Source organism: Ictalurus furcatus, chromosome 3 (assembly GCF_023375685.1).
Source record: "Ictalurus furcatus strain D&B chromosome 3, Billie_1.0, whole genome shotgun sequence".
NCBI classification, from domain to species: Eukaryota; Metazoa; Chordata; class Actinopteri; order Siluriformes; family Ictaluridae; genus Ictalurus; species Ictalurus furcatus.
The window spans coordinates 30,002,583-30,015,065 of NC_071257.1; the positions used below are offsets into that span (position 1 = coordinate 30,002,583).

General features: G+C 38.3%; 1 protein-coding gene across 2 annotated transcripts in view; it reads left to right on the forward strand.

Annotated features, from left to right (window-relative positions):
* Positions 1-12,483, forward strand: part of gstcd (glutathione S-transferase, C-terminal domain containing) — a 127,218-nt gene that overhangs the window by 90,795 nt on the left and 23,940 nt on the right. For both annotated transcript variants that reach the window (XM_053621974.1, XM_053621975.1), the window contains 3 exons: positions 1,935-2,050; positions 3,934-3,978; positions 8,711-8,839. In XM_053621974.1, coding sequence (XP_053477949.1) covers positions 1,935-2,050; positions 3,934-3,978; positions 8,711-8,839 — 290 coding nt within the window. The remainder of the gene's footprint in view (positions 1-1,934; positions 2,051-3,933; positions 3,979-8,710; positions 8,840-12,483) is intronic.

The window sequence follows — 12,483 nt, forward strand, 5'->3', positions numbered from 1 at the left end:
CATTTTCTCTAAGAGCAGCTGTGACCTTTACATCTGCAAGACATATCACAGTTATAATGATTCTAATGTTTGTTTTTGTAAGGATAGATTTGTTTAACATTTATAGAAGGAGAATCCAGTCAGTGCTTTATAACTGTCAGAGGTAAGGTTACAGCTTTAGGTTTTCCACCATGAGAAAGTCTTCAGGACAGGAAGTTTTGTGCTTTCCGGTTTCTGAGGAACATGCCAAGTAAAAAAGTAAGGCTGATGAGGGGTTGCGTGTTTATAGGTGCTATAATATAGATGAAAACAGGAACTAACTTTTTTTCGCAGACATTGCACGACATTAAATATAACAATAATTGATTACAAAGTGTGATGTGCCATTCTTTAATAAATAAACAAACAATTGTAATTATCATTAGCAAATTGCTGTGGTAAAAGAGGGATGACACTTTTGGGACATGGCATTATTGGAAAAAAAATCAACTTCGGGGTGGTCCTTTGTGGCCAGGTCACATGACACCATCATTGATTGTTTCCCTATAAAGTGTTTATATATACATACATACATATACATATGTGTGTGTGTGTGTTTTTATATATATATATATATATATATATAAAATGTGTGTGTATGTATGTGTATATATATATATATATATATATACACACACACACACACACACACACACACACACACATATATATATATATATATATATATATATATATATATATATATATATATATATATATATATATATATATATATATATATATATGGGGAAATGTGCATGAAAGGTATTTTAATTTCGTAATGAATAAAAAGTCAAAAACGAGGCTGAATCAAAATGCAACATAGGTTAATATGGAATGGATTTTACTTGGGATTTTTTTCACATAAGGGATTCATAAATTGAAAATCTATATTCTGAATTGATGTATTTCTGTAAAGCTGCTTTGTTTAAAGTGCTGTACAAATAAAACTTTGGTGGTAAACTTGGCAGACATGGACATATGGGTATTGTTCAGGTTTAATAGTCTTCCAAAAGATGATAGACTGGCAGTCAACAAGTTATATAAGGTGTATTAACATGAAGTGAGCTAACTTTAAATGACACATTTGTAGCAAAAAGAGCCTTTGTTTCTGCCTTAAAGTTTATATAATAAAACCAGTGACCATCGTGCATTTACTGCTGGCTTGCCTGCTTTGTGCATCACGTACAAACCTTCTGATGTATTCATTTCTGATCTCTAATTTTAGATGTAGAGATGTGATGCTGTGTTTTTTTTTTTTTCTTAAATGGTTTCCTTGGTTTCTCGATAAACCATCTTCTTTGCCTTTCTTTCAATCTCTTCCAGCAAATGTAAACGTTGAAATTGCATGCTTTCTTTCTAAGAGTGAAGAAAACTTATATCCCTTTCTGCATCTGTACATAAAATACAGGCTGTGAATTTTAACAGAAGATTGAAAGAAGACAAAAGTGCTAATTATGCAAATGTTTTCTTTTTTTTTTTTATCTAAGCAACTGAACTTTTGTAGCTGTTATCATCTGCATAATACTTGAGTTATGGGTTTGTTACAACTGCTATTTGTACCAAAGACTAACACAAGGTGTGAATTAAGCAAATTAACCACTAGCAATTTTTTTTTTTTTTTTTTTTTTAGTTTGTTTGTTTTTTAACTCATCTCTATCACTAATTCTGGACCTGCCTGTAGATTTAGTTGAAACTCTCAATAATGAATACATGTGTGTGTAAAAACTCTTAAGTCGTGGTGGCTCCTACATTTATTTGAACAATTTAAAAATAAATTGTACTTGCCTTATCTTACTTCAGTGAAAATGTTCACACTGTCATCATCACTCACAATCTCCAGCAACTTTATGGCACGTCACTTTTTCTTTCTTTCTTTTTTTTTTTTTTTTACATTTACCATGTGTTGTTCGCAGGTAAGATGTCGGACACTCGAGCTGTACGAAAGCGACAGCAGCTGAACAACCTGGTCGCCATGGTGAAGGAGCTCGCTGATCCTGATCATACTATAGTGGATTTCTGTAGTGGAGGAGTAAGTCAGAGCTGTTTGTGAAAATGTGAATGATGACAATATCATCATCATAATAATAATAATATAATCGTACCTATCAATTCTATGAATAACTTCATGGCTGTAACTAGCTATGAGGACTAGACCTCGGTAGTTTTGCAAGGTTTTGTGTTTTACCTCTCATTCTCCAGTTGTCAAATTCAGTATGGAAAGAGTGACATCCTGACAACATAGTGGCAAAATGTAGCCTACTATGAGAATCTACAGTACCAGGCTTTAACTTGTTGAGAGGTATGCAGCGCACATATTATACACTAACGTGGAACACCGATTACACCCCAGACCTCCTCACTTAACATCAGTACCTGACCTCACTAATGCTCTTGTGGCTGAATGAACACAAATCCGACAGCCACACTCCAAAATCTAGTGGAAAGCCTTTCTGGAAGAGTGGAGGTTAATATAACAGGAAAGGGGGAGTAAATCTTGAAGGAGATATTCAGAAAGCACATATTAATGGTAATGTAAGGTGTCCATAAACGTTTAGCCATATAGTATATAAATGTGAGTGTTTATGACGACAACTAGCATTATCAGAATTTTTTTTTTTTAAATGTTCGTCCTAAAGGATGTTCTAAATGAGCTCGTAGCATGTTATAAGGCTGCAATGAGAGATCATGCAGTCAGAAAAATACACAAAGCGAAGTGTTGACTGATGAAACCGTGGATATAAGTGGCATAAAGCAAATGTGTCTCCATGTGCTTTTATATAGGAAAATGAAACCACAGAAATATGTGAAGACTTCCTTGTCTTTTTTCATAGTGCATTATTCATAGCCTCCAGGCTGATGAGCTGTTTCGAAGTCCTGTCCATCTAATATTCATTCCAATAATAACAATAATATCCTGTATTTCATATAAAAACGGGAATTATTTCTAGATTATTTGAATCATTATATTTACGTCGTAAATGATTTTATGAGTCCGTAATAGCTGATATCTTTATTATCTCAATTGGAATGACCTTAACCTGAGATAATATCACGTTAACGCTAGCAATCTCCTCACCTGCTTCTACCTTTTCCTCTGCTAACTTGTTGCTGTTGCTGAATTTCAGCCAAAAAGAAAAACAGGTTTTGGTCAAAAATAGCCTTTTCTGCCTATACTACACTTTGACACCACTGTGTTAGGAATCCATACATATATTGTACCATAAAGGTTTGGAAATATTATGTAATCTTGCTTGTTGTGTAGAATGGGCAGTGTAGAGTGTAGTTTAGCTGTTGTTTGACTGTTTTTAGCCACATCTGCTGAATATCCGCTTAACAGTAGTCGAAAAGGACCGTTTTATTCAGTTCTAATGTCTAATTTAAACAAATCTGATGTCTAATTGGGAGACTGTTATGTGTGAGATTCCCATCAGATCAGCCCATTTGGTACCAACAACCATGCTATTTTTAAAAGTTTTTCCCAATTTTGATGTTTGATGTGAATATTAACTGAAGCTCTTGACCTGTATGTGCATGGTTTTATGCATTGTGCTGCTGCCATATGATTGGCTGATTGGATAACTGCATAAATGAACAGGTGTACAAGGTGTTCCGGTTAAAGTGGACAGTGAGTGTATATTATTTCTCTCACATTGTATAGTGTGTGTGTGTGTGTGTGTGTGTGTGTGTGACACATGTACACACACAGACCTGCGAGTACTCGTGTGCATTTGTTATGCCGTACACAGCAGCCATGTCTGGATTCAGTCTTTCATGTGGAGTTCACAAGCGTTGAGGCTCGCAGAGCAATACTCTGATAGATGGGGCTCAGCTCTGATGGCCTGCCTTTGATCTGATGGTACTTTGAAAGCTGCATCTTGAGACTTTCTTCTTTTGTTTGTGCATTCATTTCAGGGCCATGTTGGGATTGTTTTGGCGCACACGCTTCCTCAGTGTCAGGTAAGTCCAGCATCACTTTCTTCTTTTGTTCGGCTGTAGCCGAGACGAAGATGAAATTCTACACGTGTCAGCCCAGAGTGGAGGCTGGAGTATTTCCCTTCAGGTGGCTCAGTGACGTGTTGTGCTTATGCATTCACTCACTCAGCTGACATTGACGTCAGTGATCGGGGAAAATTGCATAATGTTTTATTGAAATGTTAGTTTTATGAGTAAGTAATAAAACACAATGGGATGTGCTGTTATAGGAAAATAATAAATGACAGCGTGGTATGGTGTGGCCCGACACGATATATATATATATATATATATATATATATATATACACGTGTGTATACATGTATGTATGTGTGTATATATATACATATATATATATATATATATATATATATATATATATATATATGTATATATATATATATATATGTGTGTGTGTGTGTGTGTGTATATATATATATATATATATATATATATATATATATATATATACACACACACACACACACACACATATATATATATATATATATATATATATATATATATATATATGTGTGTGTGTGTGTGTGTGTGTGTGTGTGTGTGTGTATATATATATATATATATATATATATACACACACACACACAGTATCTCACAAAAGTGAGTACGGCCCTCACATTTTTGTAAATATTTGATTATATCTTTTCATGTGACAACACTGAAGAAATGACACTTTGCTACAATGTAAAGTAGTGAGTGTACAGCTTGTGTAACAGTGTAAATTTGCTGTCCCCTCAAAATAACTCAACACACAGCCATTAATGTCTAAACCGCTGGCAACAAAAGTGAGTACACCCCTAAGTGAAAATGTCCAAATTGGGCCCAAATGTCAGTATTTTGTGTGGCCACCATTATTTTTCAGCACTGCCTTAACCCTCTTGGGCATGGAGTTCACCAGCGCTTCACAGGTTGCCACTGGAGTCCTCTTCCACTTCTCCATGATGACATCACGGAGCTGGTGGATGTTAGTGACCTTGTGCTCCTCCACCTTCCGTTTGAGGATGCCCCACAGATGCTCAATAGGGTTTAGGTCTGGAGACATGCTTGGCCAGTCCATCACCTTCACCCTCAGCTTCTTTAACAAGGCAGTGGTCATCTTGGAGGTGTGTTTGGGGTCGTTATCATGCTGGAATACTGCCCTGCGGCCCAGTCTCCGAAGGGAGGGGATCATGCTCTGCTTCAGTATGTCACAGTCATGTTGGCATTCATGGTTCCCTCAATGAACTGTAGCTCCCCAGTGCCGGCAGCACTCATGCAGCCCCAGACCATGACACTCCCACCACCATGCTTGACTGTAGGCAAGACACACTTGTCTTTGTATTCCTCACCTGGTTGCCACCACACATGCTTGACACCATCTGAACCAAATAAGTTTATCTTGGTCTCATCAGATCACAGGACATGGTTCCAGTAACCCATGTCCTTAGTCTGCTTGTCTTCAGCAAACTGTTTGCGGGCTTTCTTGTGCATCATCTTTAGAAGAGGCTTCCTTCTGGGACGACAGCCATCAGAACAATTTGATGCAGTGTGCGGCGTATGGTCTGAGCACTGACAGGCTGACCCCCCACCCCTTCAACCTCTGTAGCAATGCTGACAGCACTCATACGCCTATTTCCCAAAGACAACCTCTGGATATGACGCTGAGCATGTGCACTCAACTTCTTTGGTCGACCATGGCGAGGCCTGTTCTGAGTGGAACCTGTCCTGTTAAACCGCTGCATGGTCTTGGCCACCGTGCTGCAGCTCAGTGTCAGGGTCTTGGCAGTCTTCTTTTAGCCTAGGCCATCTTTATGTAGAGCAACAATTCTTTTTTTCAGATCCTCAGAGAGTTCTTTGCCATGAGCTGCTATGTTGAACTTCCAGTGACCAGTATGAGGGAGTGTGAGAGCGATGACACCAAATTTAACACACCTGCTCCCCATTCACACTTGAGACCTTGTGACACTAACAAGTCACATGACACCGGGGAGGGGAAATGGCTAATTGGGCCCAATGTGGACATTTTCACTTAGGGGTGTACTCACGTTTGTTGCCAGTGGTTTAGACATTAATGGCTGTGTGTTGAGTTATTTTGAGGGGACAGCAAATTTACAATCTTATACAAGCTGTACACTCACTACTTTACATTGTAGCAAAGTGTCATTTCTTCAGTGTTGTCACATGAAAAGATATAATCAAATATTTACAAAAATGTGAGGAGTGTACTCACTTTTGTGAGATACTGTATGTGTATGTGTATATATATATATATATATATATATATATATATATATATATATATATATATATATATATATATATATATATATATATAAAGTATATGCATATACACAGGTGCATCTCAGAAAATTTGAATATCCTGGAAAGTTCATTTATTTTCTGTAATTGAATTCAAAAAGTGGAACTTTTTATATATTCTAGATTCACTACACGTAAAGTGAAATATTTCGAGCCTTTTGTTTTGTTTTGTTTTAGTCTTGATGATTACGGCTTACAGCTCGTGGAAATCAAAATCCAGTATCTCAAAATATTACAATAAAGAATTTATAATACAGAAATGTCGACCTGAGAAGAGCTCTAATCAGCTAATTAACTCAAAACACCTGCAACGGTTTCCTGAGCCTTTAATCTGTCAGTCTGGTTCAGTACACACACACACAATAATCATGGGGAAGATGAAAGTGAATTTTTTGCATTTCATTTGGAAAGCATTTGGAAATCAAGGAATTCACCAGACCCAACAATACAGACGAGCTGAAGACCCTCTATCAAAATAACGTGGGCTTCCAGAACACCTCAGCAGTGCCACGGGATGATTGCCTCCATGCCACGCCGCATTGATGCAGTAATTCGTGCAAAAGGAGCTCCGACCAAGTATTGAGTGCATAAATTAACATGCTTTTCAGAAGGTTGACATTTCTGTATTATAAATGCTTTATTCTAATATTTTGAGATACTGGATTTTTGATTTACATAAGATGTAATCTGTAATCATCAAGATTCAAACAAAAGAGGCTTGAAATATTTCACTTTGTGTATAATGAATCTAGAATATATTAAAGTTCCACTTCTTGAATTACATTACGGAAAATAAATGTACTTTTCCACGATATTCAAATTTTTTGAGATGCACCCGTGTGTGTGTGTATATATATATAAAATATACACAGTGGATTCTGACAGTATTTAGACCCTTTTACTTGCTGCACAAGTAACTGAATATAATTGACATTTTTACCCACCAATCCACTGGATGAAGTGAAAACATTTTTTGAGATTTTCAAAAAACGAATTCAAAATCAAAAACTGAAATCTCCTATTCACAAAGGTATTCAAAACGTTTTAGACGTATTGAATAAATTGTGCACCTTTGCCAGCAATTACAGCTACACCTCTTCTTGGATATGTCTCTACAATCTTCGGTACACCTGGATTTGGGCAGTTTATCCCATTCTTCATGGCAGATCGTCTCAAGTTCTGTCAGATTGGATGGAGGGCATCTGTAAACTGTTATCTTCAGGTCTCTAAACAGATGTTTGATGGGGTTCAAGTCTGGGCTTTGGCTGGGCCACTCAAGGACATTCAGAGACTTGCCCTGATGCCACTCCAGTGTTTTGGCTGTTTACTTATTGTCACTGTTGTTTTGAAAGATGACCTGTCCTCAGTTGTTACCAGTCTCCCTGTCCCTGCCATTGAGAAGCATGATGCTGCCACCACCATGTTTCACCATGGGAATGGTATTAGCCTGGTGATACGATTGCTTTTTTGCTGTTCTGCCCAAAGAGTTCAGTTTTTCTGTTATGTGACCAGTGAATCTTTTTCCATTTTTTTCCAGAGTCCTTTATGCTATCATATGCCTTTTACTCAACACTGGCATTGCCACTCTGCCACGAAGGCCTTATTTATGGAGTGCTGCAGAGATGATTGGCCATCCAAAAGGTTCTCCCATCTCTGCACAGGACTTTCGAAGCTCTTTTAGAGTGATGGGTTCTTTCTTAACTCCCTGACCAAGGCCCTTCTTTCCCAGATACCCAATTTGGCCAGCTCTAGGAAGGTTCAAGGTAGTGCCAAGCTTCTTCCATTTCACAATTATTGAGGACTCTGTAGTCCTGGGGACACTCAAATCCTTAGAAATTGTTTTATATCCTTGCCTGGACCTGTGCTTTGTCACTACTTGATCGTGGAGATCCACAGACAGTTCCTTATTCTTCATGACTTGTTTTTTGTCCTGACAACACCGTGTAAATTGTGGGCCTTTATAAACCCTGGTATGTGCCTTTCCCAACTTTGTCCAATCAATTCCGATTGCAACAGTTGGACTCCAATTGAGTTCTAGACACATCTCAAGGATAAATGAAGCAAACAGGATGCACCTGACCACAATTTGGAGTACCACAGCAAAGGGTCAGAATACTTTTATGAAGAAGAGATTTCAGTTTTGTTTATTATTATTATTATTATTATTAATATTATTATTATTATTATTATTATTTTTCATTAATTTTTGAAAATGGCTAAAAGATGTTTTCACTTCCTCATTATGGGCAATTGATTGAGTGTAGATTGATGTGTAAAAATGGCAATTATATCCATTCAAAATGAAATCCACAACACAATACGATGTGAAACAAGTAAAGGTAAAGTCTGAAAACTTTCTGACTCCACGCTATATTGTCTGCTTTAAATTCTGTAGGTAATCCTTATAGAAAACAAAGAAGAGTCTCTGGTTAGAGCGAGACACAGAAGCTCACAGCTCGGGCTTCAGAACATCAGCTTCATCCAGGCGAACCTTGATTACTTCATAGGGAACTTCCAAGTTGGGGTGAGTGAGGATCCAATTAATATAACAGTATTTACAAGCAGGTCAACTCAAGCTTGCATTGGTTTAGAGAGATGTTAGTGATGTTGTACATCCTTCGCATGTCCAATCGAGGACAAAATGAAGATGTCAAATTTAATTACCAAGTTACATTAATATTTGATTTTTATTTATTTATTTATTTATTTTTACTGTATGCGTAATATCTTTTGCATTTAACGACCTGTTTATAACTGAGTGGCTATGTACGATTCGATTTCCATTCTCTTTAAACACATTATTTTTCTAGAGTCTGATTTGCACCTGATGTAGTGTAATTAAATCAAATCAAACACTTTATTCAGTGCATGCTTTAACCTCAGCTGCTTGAGAAAACTGTCTTTGAAGTGTCGTTTGTTGTTAACCACCACGCTAGGATGCTAACTTCTCAGTATCTTATTTAGATAAGCCATTTCTGGGCATTTAGACCTCAGTCAGGTATGAGTATTTTGAGTGCAGCTTTTGGTTGCTAGCCCTCACGTAGAACTCAGCCAAATTGCCATTTTTTCCACCCTGCCGTTGGTGTGAATGGTTTACTTAGCTCTCGCTCGCTTTTGTGCTGTCTGAAATGCCAGATGCAGTGAGAACTAAACTCTCAGCTTCCAATCCACAACTCTGTTACCACTCCCACAAGTCTTAACACCCATAGGAGCATTAATATCTCTAAATTAAGAAGCCTTCCTACTAAGTGTAGCTTTAAAAGTGTTGGTTTTCAAAGTCTCTTAAAGTCATAATGGGGTGAATAGGTTTAATCATAAAGCAAGTAGTATATTGTGTTACAGCGTGGTCTGGATAAGAAGGAGGATAGATGATGATGAGGAAGAAGATGACAACAAGGAGAAGGATGAAGAGGAAGCTGAGGAGGCAGGAGAATGATAATGAAGTGGTGACTTCAAGGTTAAGGCTTTGTGCTATGGCGAGGTTGTGATTTCAAAATCGCAGCACCTCGAATCTTCCACGATTGTTTCACTGGGCAAGGAGCTCAGCCCAGAACTGCTCAGTTGTATACTGTATCAAGTTGCAGGTGAAGAAAGGACTGGATGAAATTGATGATGATGATGATGATGATGATGATGTGGAGGAAGGAGAGTGATGAGTATGAGTAGCAGACTTATGAAGCGGAAGGTGGAATGAAAAAGAAGGTGGACAATGAGGATGCAGTGGATGACAGTGGTGGGATTGTCAGAACGATGAGGAGAAGAAGGATGAACAGAAAGATATAGAGGAACATGAGAATAATAATGAGAAAGAGCAGCAGGAGAGATGATGAAGATGCTGACGAGGAGGTGAATGATAATGAGAAAGAGGGGCAGGAGAGATGATGAAGATGCTGACGAGGAGGTGAATGATAATGAGAAAGAGGGGCAGGAGAGATGATGAAGATGCTGACGAGGAGGTGAATGATAATGAGAAAGAGCGGCAGGAGAGATGATGAAGATGCTGACGAGGAGGTGAATGATAATGAGAGAGCGGCAGGAGAGATGATGAAGATGCTGACGAGGAGGTGAATGATAATGAGAAAGAGGGGCAGGAGAGATGATGAAGATGCTGACGAGGAGGTGAATGATAATGAGAAAGAGGGGCAGGAGAGATGATGAAGATGCTGACGAGGAGGTGAATGATAATGAGAAAGAGGGGCAGGAGAGATGATGAAGATGCTGACGAGGAGGTGAATGATAATGAGAGAGCGGCAGGAGAGATGATGAAGATGCTGACGAGGAGGTGAATGATAATGAGAAAGAGGGGCAGGAGAGATGATGAAGATGCTGACGAGGAGGTGAATGATAATGAGAAAGAGGGGCAGGAGAGATGATGAAGATGCTGACGAGGAGGTGAATGATAATGAGAAAGAGGGGCAGGAGAGATGATGAAGATGCTGACGAGGAGGTGAATGATAATGAGAAAGAGGGGCAGGAGAGATGATGAAGATGCTGACGAGGAGGTGAATGATGATGAGAAAGAGGGGCAGGAGAGATGATGAAGATGCTGACGAGGAGGTGAATGATGATGAGAAAGAGGGGCAGGAGAGATGATGAAGATGCTGACGAGGAGGTGAATGATGATGAGAAAGAGCGGCAGGAGAGATGATGAAGATGCTGACGGGTAGGTGAATGATAATGAGAAAGAGGGTAGGAGAGATGATGAAGAATCCCGGAGCAGAGATGGGAAGGAAAAGAATGATGTGGAGGAAAATTAAGTAAAAAAAAGAGGAGGAAGAGAGGGATGTGGAAAATGAGGACGCAGTAGCGTAGAATGATGAGGAGGAGAAGAATGATAAGTATGAACAGAAAATTATGATGAGAGGAATGAGAAAGAAGAGCAGGATAGATGATGCTGAGGATGAGTTGAATGCTAATGAGAAAGAGGAGCAGGAGAAATGATGGCAGGGAGGAGGAGGAGGAGAATTATAGAGAAAGAGCATCAGGATAGATGATGCAGATCAAAGATAAGGAGAAGAAGAAGAATGATGTGGAGCGGATTTGAATCAAAAGAGGAGGAATATGTGTGGGAAATTGAAGTGGAAAATGTGTAGCATGATGAGGACGAGCATGATAAAGATGAACAGAAGAATGATGAGGATGATGAGAAGAAGAAGGAGGATTATGAGGATGAGGAGAATGTATAGGATGATGTGTAGATGTACGATACAGAGAGAAGAGTGTTCATGATTAGAAGGAGCTGCTGGATGATTATGTGGTGGCAGATGATGGGGAGGAAGTTGAGGAAGAGGAGGAGAAAGAGATGGAAGAGGATGATGGGCTGTACGTTTTCAGTTTCACTGAATCAGTGTACTTCAACAATTTTTATAGCAAACGTTAAACAAAATACACAAAGGATAAAAGAATATATATTCATCCACTCACTGCGGACTTTAACAGGAACACCTGCACATTCTTCCACTTATCTGATCAGCCAGTCATGTGGCAGCAGGTCAGGGCAGAAAATCATGCAGCTACAGATCGAGTTTCAGTTAATGCTCACATCTGTCCCAATACTTCTTTTGCTTTCTTTTTTTTTTAGATCATACATGGTTTTATTTTTTTGAAACATTCCACTTGCTATCACCCAAATTACTTCATAGCATTTTTTTTTTGTCTATTGAAGAGTGTTTTGATATTTTAACGAACAAAGGACTGCTATTCCATTTTTTTTAAATTTTTTTTTACTGACATTGACATCTGTGATTGAGGTAAGAGTGAACTCTAGAGATGCTGACTAAGGAGTGTTAACAGGGGATTTTGTCCTCTCATTTTGTGTTTTTTTTTATATATAGTGCAGCCAAAGGAACCTTGAAAAGGACATATAGTGATTTCTTTTTTGCCCAGTATCAAAGTGAAAGGCGTTGCATTAGGCTTTTACTACATTGCATTGGTTAGATTCTTGGAAGTTATATAACTCATTAGCACGGATTGTTATTGTAAGTAATGAGGGCACTGCAACCATCATGACGAGATCTTTATAGAAATAAACACTGATCTTGATTTGCCTTGGAACTGTTGAATTGGCCCTGGGAATGTCACTGATATTTGCCATTGTAGTTGCGCTTTCTTTTTAATGTTGTGTTGAAAAGATGTTGATTCCCCAGACCACAGGGGTTTGTTCATGTA